We start from the raw sequence: 15,808 nt of genomic DNA, 5'->3' as shown, positions 1-15,808 counted from the left end.
AGTAATACCCAGACTGTGCGTAATGATTTATTTTTTACTGCTCTGAAAAGCATACACTGCACAGCTCAGCCGGTAACTTCCTTGCACTACCAGTCCAAAAGAATAAACCTTTGTCATCACAAAGCTTCATGTGATTCGATCAATTGAACCAGTACCTGCTACCAACCCCCACTTACATTTGCAGATTGACCAGTTGTGCTCATTTGCATTTCTTTTGGGCAGGAGGCACCCTGGCAAGAAATACTGTTTATAGTTAAGCTGCCTGCCCCTCCCTCGGTCTCACAGCACAGGAGACTCCCTGAATGAAACTTAAGCTAAAGCATTCGCACTATCGGAGTTTACCATCCCAGGACAGTCATCTTTTCATAAAAAGTAGGGGAACGGTTTTTCATAAATTAAAAAGGTATGGGCACGTTGTGCCCATCTGATCCCACCCACTTCGACCACTGCACAAATCATACAGAAACACGTGATAAAGAGAATTAGGCGACCATGTAGGTTTATACTATCACAATTAATACTGAAACAAGGTGAAGAAGGAGTAATCCATGTGTTGAAAGCATAAAGTCATATAAAGGCACATAATTAAGTCTCCCTAAAGGGCTTGCAGTAACTATTCATACAAGCATATACAATGATAGGGAGATGACAGTAACTCAATTTACATAAGCGCATTGTGAGAGGGCTTTCATTTGACTAAATATTTTACATTAATACAGTTAAAAAGAGCAAGTGTTATGCATAAGATCATAATCTTGTGTAGTTTAAAATTACATGTCAGACTAGTGCTCTTTACCTTGTCATGGGCATTTTTAGTGTTACAAAATCCTGGTAGTCTAAAAATTGGATTTTTGATGACTGACGTTCGGGTTGACAATAACTTTCATTTTATTTTGTTTTTTTCCATCTTACCAGAAATAAGAAAGACTAGGAGAGGGGAGGCAATTCCAATTAGCAGTATGCAATTGTAACATAATAAAGTACTGTGTATGTTATGTATGTGCCTGAAGTGGTGATTTTGCCATCCTGCAGGGTAAGCATTTAGGTTGTTTCTCTATTCTTCCTCTGAATATTGGACGCTCTAGTTGAAGTGGGAATGCTGCATGCATTGCACTGAGGTATGTTTATTTGTTGAGCACTTCCATGGACCCAGTTCTGAACTCCTGTTTAGTAGCATTGCTCAGTATACCGTCAATGGGCTTCTTTCTGCGTCGGGTGCTGTTGTGTGGTTCTTCGTACAACTCTTTTGGAGTGTACTTATTTTTGGCAGACACAAACTCTTGGTCTAAAACCGAGTGCTTGAAATATTTGCAACACGTGCATTTGTTGGTTTACAAGCTGTGCAGTCATGCCCACCTACCTTTGGGCTCGGAACGTACCAAGTTTTTTTGTTTGAAAAAGAGATTTAAGTTATAAACTTACTTGTGATGCCTGCTCCGAAACTCATAACACAGACATACTCCGCTTCAGAATTTTTTTCCACCATTGAGTGCATTTAGAGTGCTTTGTTAAGGCTGCTGTTGAGTGGTTGTTTCAACATTGGATTACCAGTGCCGAACACCACTAGTTCAGCATTAGGCACAGTAACAGTCACTGACAGAGAATCGATTAATCATAACTGCTTGAAGTTAAGTCATATGAGAAGGATTTGCACAGGGAAAAGTATGGAAAGCATTACTTTCAAATCTTGCCCCACCCAGAGTTCCAAGTCCCCAGGTGTGATCTCACTCTACTCAGGGACCCCAATGAGAGAAAATGTTGGGCATGCAATACCTATCAGTGCAAAAGGGCAGATCAACACCAAATAGATCAGAGGTGGCATTTTCCATGAAAATGCAGTACCAAGACTCTACTAAGCCCCCTCTCCAGTAGCCTAGAGGTGTAGCAGGAGAGGAGTCCAGTATGTTTCCTCAGCAGACTCTCACTCTGGAGACCATTGTTAACCCCACTCCCCACACACCCCACCCTCCATCCAGGATATAAACCACACCTCCAATTTCAGGCATCGGTACAAAGTACTGGGCCCAACACCTCTGATATTGAAAGGACATTGTCGACAAGCCCAATGAGGGACAACCCCAGGGATTTACATCAAAAGGAACCCTGTTTCCAAAGCACTGAAAAGATTCCAGAAGAGTCTCAATGCCACAATACAGACCATACCTCGACACTGAGGCCAACCCAGAGACCGAGCAGGTCCTAGATTCTTATTGCTTACATAGACCCCAGCATGGGCAGAAAACCATTGTGGCCCTTAAAATGTCACAACTGGCTGTACACCATTATACCATGTACATTGTTATGTTACATTGATTTGTATACCACACTAAACGCCCAAGAGGGTATCCAGGCTCTTGGGCAGGTGTGTGGTCCCTAAGATGCTTATACAAAAAGCCAGGTCTATAGCTTCTTATGAAATTCAAGAAGTGAAGAGGAGGCTCTGCTGTGTTGAAGAAGGTTGTTCCATGTCTTGGGGATCAAGTAGGAGAATGAGCGACCTCCAGGTTTGCTTTTGCAGATCCATGGTGCGTTTACAAGTGAGGCAGAGCATAGGTGTCTGGTGGGTTGGTAAAAGTTATGCGGCTGTTAAGTTATAATGTTCCTATTTTTGTATAGAGCTGTTTGTGTGCATGAGAAGTTTGAATTGGCTGCACTTTTGAATGGGGAGCCAGTGGAGCTTCCTGAGGTGCTGTGTGATGTGGGAGGTCGAGTATGAGTTTTGTGGTGGTGTTCTGGATGGTCTGGACTCTTTGGCAATTCCGGCATAGATGTGCTGCTGTAGCCCAACCTGCTGGTGATTGCTCCCGTGACAGCCCATCTGGTTTTTGTGGTGTTCTGAGGCAACCATTTGAAGATCTTTCGCAGCATACGGAAGATGTGGAAGCAGGAGGTGCACACTGGATATACTTTGGCCATCATGTTGGCCTTTTCATCTAGGATTATCCCTAGATTTCTTGCGTGGTCTGTGGTTGTGGGTTTGGTTCCTAGTTCTGATGGCCACCAAGTGGAACCCCATGGGGGGGTCTTGTTGCCAAAGACCAGCACTTCTGTCTTGTCGGAGTTGAGCCTCAAGCAGTTGGTTTGCCACTTGTCTGCTGCCATGGTCATGAAGTTGGTTCTGGTGGTGGTGGTGGTTGTGTAGTCTGTCAGGGAGGGGATGCGTTGGGTGTCAGTGACATAGGAGAAGATGGTGATGTCTTGCGGGCGAGGTCAAAACCTTTTGATCAAAGAGATCTCCTTGCAGCTGTTTGAGCTTCCTTAGATGTGGTTCACTAGTGCTTTTTCCTTGGTGCTTCTTAGTTACTGGTGATAGCATCTGAGTGCAGCCTTGTATGTGATTGTTTGTGGTGGTGTGGCTGGCTCTCCATTTCCTTTCTCACTCTTTACAGTGTTGTTTGGTATACTGGAGGTCTTCTGTGTACCAGCTGGCCTGCCTGTTTGATCTAATATGCTTGTTGGGTTTGATGGGTACGTGGGGGTCAACGCAGTTCTTGGTCCAGTTGTTGATGTCCTTGTCAAGGTTGTGTGTGGGGCTAGGTTGGTCCATGCTGAGGACGCTGAGCCAGTCTGCTTCTGTAATGTTGTCCCAGCTGCCGCTTGGAATGCTTAACCTGATAGAAGGTTGAGGTGTGTTGATTTAGAAGTGGATGATGGAGTGGTCAAACAATGTGAGCGGTGTGGTGGAGTTGTATTAAATTCTGTCACTTGTGGTGAATATGGGGTCCAGCCTGTGTTCTCTGGTGTGAGTTGGTTCTGAGACAAGCTGGATGAGTCTGATGTTGCTCAAGCTTTCAAGGAGTACTGTGGAGCAGGAGTCGTTTCAGTCGTCCAGGTGAAAGTTGAGGTCACCGAGGAGAATGTTGGCTCTGGAGGCGATGGTGAGCGTAGAAACGACGTTGGTGAAGAGGTTTGTAAAGATGACTGGTGGTCAGTAGGTGAGGGTTCAATTCAGGGTGAAGTTTCAGAGATTTGTAGCTTGAAGTGCAGATGTTCCATGAATGGGGTAGCATCCTCTGTGGACATTGTGCATTTGATGGATTCCTTGTAGATGATGATAAGTCCTCATCCTGGCTGGAAGTCAGTCCTGTTGATTGATCTTGTAGCCAGATGGGATTGTTTTGGTGATGTGGGGACCCAATAAGGGGGTTGAGCCAGGTCTCTGTGATGAAGAGAATGTTGGGTCCGTCAGTGCTCGCCAGGTTCCATATTTCAGTTGCATGGTTGCTGAGTGTTTGTTTGTTGAGAAGCATGCATGTCAGTGGGTGTATAAGTGCAGGGTTGCTGTGGAGTGTGGTGTAACGTGGGGATGTAGTCGTTATTGGTGCTTGTGTGGCATGTGTATTGGGAGGGGATGTTAAGGGTATTGTTAGTATTTGCATGGAGGGGTGTGGGGGCTGGTGGAGACAGGCAGTGGGTGCAAGTGAAAGCTCCTGCTGTTGTGTAAGGTGCGACATAGCAGAGAATGTGGCCTCTACAAACTAAACCCGCTTCTCCACACACCAGTTGATAATGGCCCGCATATTTAGACTTTGAGGATGGGTAACAAACAGCCACATTGACATCGACCACATCTGATGGAAGATGACCCCATTCAGTCTGCACATAGGAAGGTGTAGATTGTGGTGGTTTGGTTGCAGGACTCTTCCCGACTGCTGGTCCTCCCACATAAGAATAGAAATGGAGGGTTTGTGCTGAGATTCAGAAGCTCTGAGTAACAGACCCTCCGAGCCCAGTCCGCGGCAATTAGACTGAAATTAACCTGGTCCTGCATGACCACCACCAGGACCTGTGGGATCAGTGGCAGAAGATATGCCTAAAGTAGTCCTGAAGTCCACTGAAGACTGAGTGCTTCCAATAAGGATCTTCAAGGAGTATACTTCAGGGTGCAAAAGACTGAGTGATGAGCATTTCAGATCGACTTCATGCATGCTCCACTAGGTGTAAATACTCTGCACCACCTCCGAATGAAGAAACCATTTGCGATTGGCCTGATGTGTTGCTGAGTTCATCTGCCCTAATTTTGAGGGAATCTGAAAGGTGATAGAACATTAGGGCGATCACATAAGGATCCCTATTTTGAAAAGTTGCTTTCTGGCTTCCAGGAAGTCTGCAGTATGTTACATAGTCAAGGATGGCCTGTAGATTTCTGAGCGCATTAGCTCCAGTAGTTAAATTGGGCCTGAACTAAATGCCTGGGTCGGCCCCTTCGAGTGCCAGCTGTGGTACTGTTCTGGGCGTGGAGCAGAAACAAGGAACCTCACTTAGACTTCTTGTATTTTCGTTTGGACTTCTCCTTCAGCTTCGTCCTAGACTTGTTTGAAGATGACAAAGGAGATTGGGAGTGGGAACGTCACTGCGATGTAGAATGGATTCACCCCACTTCTTCCATTTAGTTACGTAGACTTTCGCTTTCCTGTCCCGGATCCCTTTTATTCTATGCAGAACATGTGATTTACAGCAGCACATACTGCAAGTGAAAATAGTTTACTTAATTATAACAATCGGTTTGCAGCTGGGAGTACTGTAGATTCACATGCACCCTATCCACATTCCCCGATGTGGCACAGTAGGAAGTAGCCTCTAGAAAACATTGAAACGTTTTCATTGCACATTCATTCTTTACTGAACACAGATTTCATAAACATCTACATCTGTTCTCCACAACATCCTCTCTATGATCCATAGCTGAGATTGTCCTAGTTCATTGTAGGTTTTGGGGGGGGGGGGGGGGAAATAAGTCAGTTCAAAACTGAAAGCACCTCTTTTAACATTCGGAGCCCATTATTAAAGGCAGGAGTGCGCAGGTAAGTAACCTTTTTCACATGGTGATGCAGATTGTGCATGTGGCTCATAGGTGGGTAGTGTAGTTGGAGTTCTCTCCTTGTCTGTTTGTGTATGTCTTGTCCTGGCCACATGGAGAGAAAGAGATAATAAAGTGCTTCAATAATGATTGCTTGGTGATTACTTCGTGTGTGTGCTGCCAAAAGAGAGGACTAGTATGGATGATGATGCAGTCATTGAACGGTGTGGTAGCACTCTGCGCACAGCCCATTGGAAGATACGACAGGTGAGAATTCAGTCTTTTTGTTAATTTTTTGAGATGGCAAAAATCCACAAATGAAAACCAATGCAGGATAATTAGGATTTTCCAAAATACCTATTGCTACTGATATTATTTTGTAGTTGTTGCACTGCACGTCGTGATTAGTTTTTTGTAAGGTTTGTTCTGTAAGAATAGTTGCAAAAAATACGATTATTTTAAAATATTTTTTCTCTTTTCTTCAGGTAAACGCTCTGCGGAGAATTAGTCTCCTGTCTGTAGACTCGGGTTTCTGTCCTGATAATGTAAAGGACCAGAGATGTCTGCTTTGGCCTTTGAAGAAGAGGGGGCACGATTAAAGATGCTCAGTGCAGTTTACTTCGGAGGTGACCAACAGCTTTGGACGTTACAGGGAACTGCGTAATTGCCGTTCACTCTCTGATTAACGCAAGAAGCAAGCGGATCGCAATGAGCAGCTCCTCCATCACTGATGTTGGACAAAACGCAGCCCCTGCTAGTTTCTGGGACTCTTGCCAACAGGAGTAGATCAATCATACCGTCCCTTTTCTGCACCTTATAGGCAAATGCTCGCAGGAATTGTTTCTCCCTGTAAATTGTATAAAAATAAGTTTAATTAAATATGTCCGTATGTAGGTTCTTTGAGACGATCTTGTCTGTATGGTCTGTTTTGTAAAATGTGGGACATTTTGTTTTCAGCACTTGCTCAGTGTTAACATGGTCTCGTTTTTCGGTGCGAAATGAGCAATTATCTTAAAAAAAAACTATCAATTCTGAGCAGCTAGTTAGAGAATTTTACTTTGTAATTTAAAAAAATACCTTTTACCAGCAGACAAACAAAAAAACCCTACCAACTCTGAGTGGCTAGTTAGAGAATTTTTCTTTGGAAATAGAAAAATACCCTTTACCAACAAAGTACAATGAAAGTACGGCACCTTGAAGAAAACCATATGTATCTGCCTGAGACTGTGGATGTAAACGGTATGCTAATCTAAAACTTTGGTGAACACAGACTTTTGATTGTGTCTGTCTTGAAATGTGAATCATTCAAATGGCTGGTTGAGAAAAAACATTATGTATAGAGTGAAAGTGAATCAGGGTCGCTCATGGACAGTCTAAGCATTGAATAAGCCATTGTAAGGGGAATAGTGGCTTGATTGATACACACCATTCTGCTAAAGAGACTGTGATTTGAGACGAGCACACTGGTACTTTTTTTCTTTCCTTTCTTTAACACATGGTCTTGATGGTGTCTGTATTTAGTGATTGATTCATAAGTAACCTAAACAATTATTGTTTGGATAATTGTCAGAGAGTCATTTGAAGCAGTTTGCCCTTGGGTGTGAACGTAGTTGTCACATTTGAAAGGGAACTGTTCAGACCTTTTGGGCCACTTAGGATTAACAAAATAACTTTGGTGTGAAATGTTTCAGGAATGTCCAAATAAACTCTGAACTTGAAAGGGAGACACATGAGCAAATTCGATTGATGTCTCAGTCAAAAAGTCTCACATTACTTGTGGGAGTGAGTAAACAATGTTACGTAGCAAATTGCTCAGTTTCTAATTATATTGCCGATTTAATCACGCCCGATCTCTTAAGCAATGCCTAACCATTTTGGGGCCTTTGCTGTTCCTACCACATGTATGGGGTTCAAACTACCAGTATACAAAATGATATAGGCTGTATAACCAGTACTAAATGTGGGTGAGACAAGCTTTACATGTGTGAGTTCATTTTCCCGTTTTCATCCTTGCATTTGGGTACTTTACATTTTACATTGCAGTTACAAAAAGTTGTGTTCCCGATTGCAAATCAGAAACGTGTCCCTGTTCTAGATGCTAAAAAGCAGAGCTTTGGTGTCCCTTGTCTATAGCAGACTGCCTGGATATCATGGATATTAAACGAAATGGTTAAAAACTCACTTGAAGGTAGCCTGCTAGTGTTTTTACCTCTTAGTAAGTAAAGAATGGCGTTGCACCTATTTTCGACCGAGACCAATAACCATGTTTCTTGGAAGCAGATCACTTTCCACAGGCAGAGAAATTCCGGAAAGCCAATGTCGCCTGATTTGGACCCTAAACCAGCCACATTCTAGCAAAAGATTGTAAAATTATGAGGAACAATGAGTGGGAAAATGTAAGTTCAAGCAGACAGCTGTTATCTGCAAATGCACAGTCAATAACATTCCCATTTTCTGCCAGTACATGTTCTTGATCAGAAATAAAATTGATCTACACACAGGCATGTCATTACGTCAACTTATTTTTTCCAGATGAAACATCATTAGCACCGGACGATAGCAGCCACAGATGGCCATAAACTATTGTCATCTACAGGCTTGTACGTGTTTATTCAAATACATTTTCATTGTAACTCCCTCAGGAACATATAGACCGTGGTAGCAGATCTCAAAATCCCTTAAGGCATGTTATATTCACATGTATGTCTCTGGCTGCAAACTAATGAGGGCATTCCCCTAAGGGTGTGGATCACATTTCACGGGACACATCACATTGACTTCAATGTGTGACGTCAGTACCAGGCATGCTGGAAGTTTTGAGAATACACCTACAATACTGAAATTTAACTACACGTCTTAGCATGCAAATTGCTCTTGCCTAAAAAGTCAGGCCTTAAAGGAGGAGACAAAATGTGACATAGGTCCACTTGGCAGCCATGCCAACATTAGCCAGTTAAACCCGAGAGAAATTTCAAAGTCTTCTGAAGCATTGGCTCAGCTCCATGAAAGCAGAGTGATAATGGAGGAGTTAGCCCTTTGCGATCAGTCGCTTGCCCAGTTACACAGCATGGAACACGTACTGCAAATGATCTTGGCAGTTGAGTTGAGGATTCCATTTCTTCTCAGGGCTGCTGCAGAATCGTTTCTTCAGGGATGCTGTATTATTTGAAACCGTTTCAATACTTGCACAAATGTTTTAACTATGGAGGGCTCTAATAATTTTTAAAATATTCCTTGGTTCCATTCTGCATGCCTCAATGGAGCACAGCCATGTGATTGGAACTGATACCAGCACATCGGTTGGCTTATGTTATTTCCCGATAATTGCAATCCAAAGGTGAAGTTATGGCTGGTGCTATGCGGATCCACCTAGCATGAGTCACGGATGGGAGGGGGGAGTGGGGGACGGTGGGTGGGGGATTGGTGAGGGGGGGGGGTGAGGTTGAAGGAATTCTTTCCTCCAGACCCGTCTGAATCCTGCAAGGAGTGCTCATGAGGTGAAGAATCTGCATGAACATTAAGTAGACACCAGAAATCATTACTGCGCTTTTTCTTTATGCACCTCCAACATCAGGTTGAATGCAGCGCAGAACAGTGCATGTTTGCACGCACTGCGATGTATGTGCGCTTGGGAGCAGAGTAATATACCACGTGTCTACAAGTGCGCAGTAGAATGTAGGTGTGGCTGCTGAGGGTGCAGTACATGAAAGCATGTATGTGTGGAGGGAGCATTTGTGCTTGTGTAGGGGTACAATATTTTAGAGCCTGTGCATGTATGGTGTGCATGCTTGCACAAATGTATGTGTGTTGGTGAAGGTCTCATTATATGTGGAAGTCTCTGGGATCCATTTTGGGAGACCCCATGCTTGTTGGAGAAGCATGTGGAGGTATAGTAGCCCCACCACCGGACAGATTTGTGGATTGCTATATTCCTGAGGGCTGTGTGGAACACACACTGGAGGAAGGAATAGCCAGGCTTTTCAGTGCATTTCATAAGGGTGCTCTGACTCTGAAAGAGGTCACTGTTCAAAGGGGCCTGGACACATCTCAGGAAGGAGATTGGACTGATAAAGAAATCATCAGTGGGGGACCTTTGTAACCTTTTGATATACATATCAATGAAGCGGACATCCAGGTGTGATCCTCAAATCACTCACATGGCCTGTGTTTGGATCTATCAGGTTTGGAGAGAGACTCTGAAAAAAAGGAGTCGATGGAAGGAGTGGGAACTTCAATATGGTCAACCTCCATTTACACAAACTTGAGACTGAGGCAGTAAATCACATTCGTGTCTGGAAATGGATTATAAAAGGGTAGCTTGAGACTCCCAAATGGTCAGACTGAAACTGTACATCAGTGTTGATAAGCTCAGCACAATGTCTGCCGGTTGTAATCAGGGCTGCAGACTGAGGGTCTGCCAGTCTCCCTGCTGAGTGATGGGGACTTCATCCAGGAGCATCAAGAACACAAGCCTAGCACTCCAGCTTGTTCCTGACTTGAGACTAGTGGGATGTATGTGGAGAAGGAAATTGTCTGGAGGGCGTTGGGTCCAGCGGGATTCTACTGAGTGGATCCTGGGAGCAGAGCGTTAGGTTTTGGTCCTTCTAGGTCAGTGTACTGTTCGGGTTTGGCTACCTGTGTGTGCTGTTGTGACTCACGAATGCCGGGTGTGGGCTGTGGTGAAGATTGGACTGTTGTATCAATAGGCACCATGCGTTGTGCGACCCCAGTATTCCAGGTGGGCGCTGTGGTTAAGAATAAGGGCTGATGCTCTGCTTTGACAATAGAAGGGTCGTTGCCCTGTGGGACACTAGGACCCGAAGAGGCCCTCCGCCTTATTTATGCTACTCACAACCCCTGTCTGCCAGGTGAAGCCAATGGTAAAGATTGACTGCATCACTGTATCAAGAAGAGGGTTGTCACCCTGTGTACAGTGTTACATGCCCCAAATGCCAGGAGGGGTCTGTAGTAAAGTCACCCAGGGACAGCAGGAAACCATGAAGATGGAAGTGGTTGTGACCTGTGGAGGAAGAGCAGTGGTTCAGCTACCTTAATCAAGTAGCATTCTAGACTTGCTGCTGGACTGTGAGATAAACTTACCATATAACTGGAGGTACACTGGGCACCTGCTGCCTCTACCACAACATCCAGACTTCTGCTCATTGCCAGGCCACTGACGTTTGCCCAGGTACTCTGAAGCGCCACTCCAGCAAGAATGGGTAAGACTGAACACCTGGCTGCTGGGCCTCTGGGAGAACTTGCTCTACCTGACTCACTATGGCATGAGGATACTTTGACTTTTGCAAACCCACTGTGGAAATAGCAGGGCCTAGCTTGGATGTAATTGGAGAATCACAACAGTCCTTAGACGGAGAGATGGGATTTAAGAAGCTGATCCATGGTTCGCCAGTAGGCCTGCCTTAGGAAGACTGCGTATATCATTTGTGGTGTGCTTTATTATACTTTGTGTTTGTATATTAATACTACATTTTACATAAAAGCAAGTATTTGACTGGACCGCCTTTGATTGGTGTTGCTGGATGTATTTTGCGTTGTGAGGCTGTATTAACCCTACATCTACTTCCTTGAGAAGCCTTGGCCTGCTCGACCCCTGTTACCACTGAGAGTCACCTGCTGAAGGGGTACTTGACCCAGTTGCTCAAAGCCCATAGGTAGCCCAGATCTTGGTAGGAAAAGCCAACTCACAGTTGGGCTCAGTAGCTCCTGCTAGCCCCACGACCCTGTGAACTGGGTTCTGACACATGCATAATCATAAACACATTGATAAGATACAGGTAAGTCTCTGGAGACACTTCATCCTTAGCTTTATTCTTCCAGTCAGTGAAAGAGCAATCGCCAGTGGATTGCCAATTAACTTCTAGATAGTCTTGCCCCTGCAGGCTTTGGGCTACTACAGAAATGACATGGGCAACTCTCAATACAATAGGACCTATGGGCAGATTGGTGCGAAGACACAGCGGAAGCAGAGAAGGGCTTCTTCCAGTACAGACCACAATCAGGAAAGATGTACCTGGCTTCATCAGCCAGTTTGTCTCACACGGTCTGTAAACTGGTAGGGTAGAGGGTGAGACAGGGTATAGTACTTTTACCTGGCATGGCATAACATGACCTCAAATTATCAGATTCTGGACTTTGTCAGCTCCATAACATTTCTCACAGAAACCTGCTGTGACCTCAAATGAAGTAAAACATTTGCATCTGGTTGTCCTTTTAATGGAGATTCTATTTCTCCTAAAGCATGCAGGAAAGCTAGCACTAAGGACCTAACTGCATTAGGGGATTTTCTTGGTTAAGGGAAAGCCAGGAGAATAGCATCCCACCCTAAACGCCAGACCCCCTCAAAAGGTACATGAAAACTAAGGTTTCAAGATGTTCCAGCCTCCACCAACTTGGCGGATAACTAATTTCAATTGCAAGTGCATCACCGACTTCTCCCTCAAGTCATCTCTGCTTGTTTTCACTAAATGTTTTGTGGCAGCCATGGTTCACTTCAAGCAGGAAGTGAGTTTCTCCTTTTACTATGATGATTGGCTGTAACAGGCTGCTTCCAGATACTAAGGCTTTACAGTGGTTGACTCAACATTGTAATTGTTGCTCAGGATGAGCAACAACTAGCAAGCAGGTGCTTTTTTGGGGTTTGCTAAACTGCATGCCTGTCTGAAGACTGCTGCCTGACTAGCTGTTTATTGTTTCAATGCAGGTAGAAGTCAACAGCTTTAAAACAAAGCATTTCCTGGTAAATGACAGCTTACATCCCTCATTGGCATGCCAAGCCAGCAAGGGTTAAAGCCCACACCACCAGAAAATGCCTCTTGCTTGCATTTGTAGAACAGCAAGTTGGGTGTGATCCATCCATATGTTTGCTAAGCAATATATATATGTCTGGACGTTCACTCTAATGGAGACTTCTAGCCGAGGATTTCTTACCTTTGAATTCTCCCCAGGTGTCAGACTGGATCCGGAAGATTTTTCGTGAGCAGTACCCCTGCGCTCTCTGTGTCAGTCATTGGCGTCGGTCACACCAGAAATGAAATTGCAGTCCCTGTGTAGGTGCCACCCAGGTGCGCGAATGTTGGTTCTTTTCATTCTGCGTCAGCACTGATCCGAGAAGAGAGCTACCACTCAGTTGTTTTTTGACTGACCTTTTTTTACTTTTTGCCAAGCATTTTTGAGGTTTACCTCCTGGTGTGTCGAGGATGCCGTCACGCACGACTGGTTTTAAGCCCTGCCACCGGCCGATGTCTGTGATAAAAGTGCACTTTTTGTGCTTGTGGTGTTTAGAGCATGACCACAATCCTAAGTCAGGCCCAGAGTACCGAGCCATGCATCAGAAGGCTTTGAGAGAGTGGTCCATAAAGTTGATGGTTCAGCACACGATTCTACGCAGGTCGAGGTCCTGGTCAAGGGGAAGATCACAGGATCGGTCGTGCTGTCCATATTCTCCAAGCCCTCAGGACAATCGGGTAAGAAGAGGTGCAAGAAGTCGAAGGGGTCTTCGACATCTCCTTGTCTGTCGACTGACAATGACTCAAGTGCTTGATACTCTAGACCTCGTTTTTCGGAGCCTGTGCCTGGTCCAGCTCCGCGCCTCCCTGATTTTCTAGGAGCCGGAACGACTCCTGCCCAACTAAAAGAATTCTCATTTATGGGCAGTCCAACCCTGTGGGCACCCAATCGAGCCACTCTGTATCGGAGGGGGCCCATTGGGTTCCACACCAGCGGCTTCGGCGCCAATGGACCCCCAAAGTTTCAGTCATGGATTTGTACCGGCACAGGATGTAACATCTCAACCTTCCTTGATGCTGGTCCCTGATGCTGAACTTCCCGGTGCCTCTGACGCCCACTGACAGCGCCATCCCCATTGTCATTCCCGACTCAGACAAAAAGCCAAATGGGCATCACCCCACACAGGTAGGAGCCTTGTCTCCTAGATTGGAGCCTGAGCCCTAATCTTTTGGGATAGGCCTCGGAGAAGACTGGGAGTAGTTGCTGGATCCTTTAGAATACCAGCTCTACGAGGAGAAAATGGACTAGCATGAGGATTTGGGTGAGGCCAATGGACTGGACACATCCACAGATATTGGTATGCTTTCTCCCTCTACCTTGGCTACGGAGGAGGAAGCTTCCTATGCAGTGGTGGTGAGGAGGGTGGCTGAGGTCCTCTGTGGCAGTCAAAACTAATCTCTGGACATGTGCTGCAGGCAGGAGTTTCAACATCCAAACCCCTACTTCTGTTCAATGATGCCCTCATGGATGTCCTTTTGGGTACGTGTTCCAAACCCAGCTCAGGGGCCCTTGTGAATTAGACGACACCCCACCTCAGGGGACCCAACCTTTCTCATGCAACAGCCCACCCCTGAAAGCTTGGTGGTCCAAGCCTCACCTCCCCATGACATGTTCCCTTCTTCTCTCCCAGATAGGGAATCCAAGAGGCTGGACTCATTTAAGGAGATGTTTTCTTCTGCCAGCCTGGCATTGCAGTTCGTGTTCACCACAAGCCTTTTGGCTCCACCCTTTGTTGGACATGGTTGCACAAGTGCCACCACAGGTTCCGGAGGAGGCCTGGACTGTACTCTCTCAGGCTGTTGCTGACTGGAGAGATGCAGTGAAGTTCAAATTTTTTTTGCAGATTTGACACAACCGACTCGTTAGGCAGAGTGCCATGCCTGGCTGAGGACATATGACTTATCGTAGGATGTTAAAGCTTCTCTTATGGAAATGCCCTTCAATGACACCTTCCTCTTCTGCGACATTGCAGATTTACCGCTCAAGCGCTTTAAGGACTCTCTGGCCACAGCCAGGTTCTTGGGCTCACACAGCTACAGAGGGGGCTTCTAGCTGCACCAATTCCTGCCTAGCCGCCATGCTGCGCATGCAGCCCAGCCTCTGCATGGATGAGGGAGCGGAACCCACTGACCTCATGCATCAGGTGGCCAGTGGTCTGGTCAGTCTGCCGCCCCCCCAACTACAGCATCCTCTAAACCCTCCTAGTCTGCCCCTTTACCACCATAGGTACCCAGTTGGCATCAGGATTCGCCGTCACCTGCCCCACTGGCTGTCCATAACATCAGACAGGTGGATTTTGTCGATCGTCTGAAGGGGCTACTTTCTCCCCTTCAAGACTACCCCCTCCATCCATGCCACCATCTCAGGTTTGGATGACGGAGAATCATCTGTCTCTTCTCCGCGAGGAAGTCACAGCTCTCTTGGCCAAGGGAGCCATAGAGAGGGTTCTGGTGCCAAAAGTGGATGTGGTTGTTATTCCTGATACTTTATGGTTCCCAAAAAGGGCAAGTGTCTTCACCCTGTTTTAGACCTCCGAGCACACAGTCTCTTCCTCAAGAAGGGGAAATTCAAAATGCTCACATTTGCTCATGTTTTTTCTGCCCTAGACCCAGGAGACCGGATGGTAGCATTGGACTTGCAGGACGCTCATTTTCATATTTCCATCCTGCCCGCCCACATGCTACTTTTGGTCCATGGTAGGCCACAAGCACTTTCAGTTCACTGTGCTTCCCTTTGGTCTTACCAGTGCCCCATAGGTTTTAACCAAGGTTGTGGCAGTGGTTGCAGGACATCTGCGGAGATCAGGGGTTTCAGTCTTCCACTATGTCGCCGACTGGCTGTTGCAAGCGGGCTCGCCCCAAGCTGTTGTCTCCCACCTCAAGACTATGGCGATCCTCCTGCATTCCTTGTTCACAACCAACGTGCCAAAGTCACACTTGACTCCCTGTCAGACGCTATTCTGGAAGGTGCCGTTTTGGGCTTATCCTTCTCACTGCTAAGTCCAGGATATTTGGGTTATGATACAAATGTAATTAGAAATGATACCAATGTTTCAGCCTCTATCCTGAATTTCAGTGATACTGACTCTGAAGTTGTTGGGACTCATGGCCTCCTGCTTCCTGCGGGTGACGCATGCCAGATGGTATATGTGGGCTCTGCAGTGGAATCTGACGTTTCAGTGGGCGCAACATCATGGGAATC

At 45.8% G+C, this 15,808-nt stretch overlaps 1 protein-coding gene across 2 annotated transcripts in view; it reads left to right on the top strand.

The window, feature by feature from the left end:
* DNAJA3 (DnaJ heat shock protein family (Hsp40) member A3) overlaps positions 1-8,301 on the top strand; it is a 202,177-nt gene extending 193,876 nt beyond the window's left edge. For both annotated transcript variants that reach the window (XM_069210448.1, XM_069210449.1), the window contains one exon: positions 6,286-8,301. Coding sequence is in view for 1 of the 2 variants with exons in the window: in XM_069210449.1 (XP_069066550.1) it covers positions 6,286-6,308 (23 nt within the window). In the remaining variant the exon portion in view is untranslated. The remainder of the gene's footprint in view (positions 1-6,285) is intronic.
* The last annotated feature ends 7,507 nt before the right edge of the window (positions 8,302-15,808 follow it).

Source organism: Pleurodeles waltl, chromosome 10 (genome assembly GCF_031143425.1).
Source record: "Pleurodeles waltl isolate 20211129_DDA chromosome 10, aPleWal1.hap1.20221129, whole genome shotgun sequence".
NCBI lineage: Eukaryota > Metazoa > Chordata > Amphibia > Caudata > Salamandridae > Pleurodeles > Pleurodeles waltl.
Note: the sequence above shows the minus strand (reverse complement) of the source record. Positions and strands in the feature narration are given on the sequence as shown.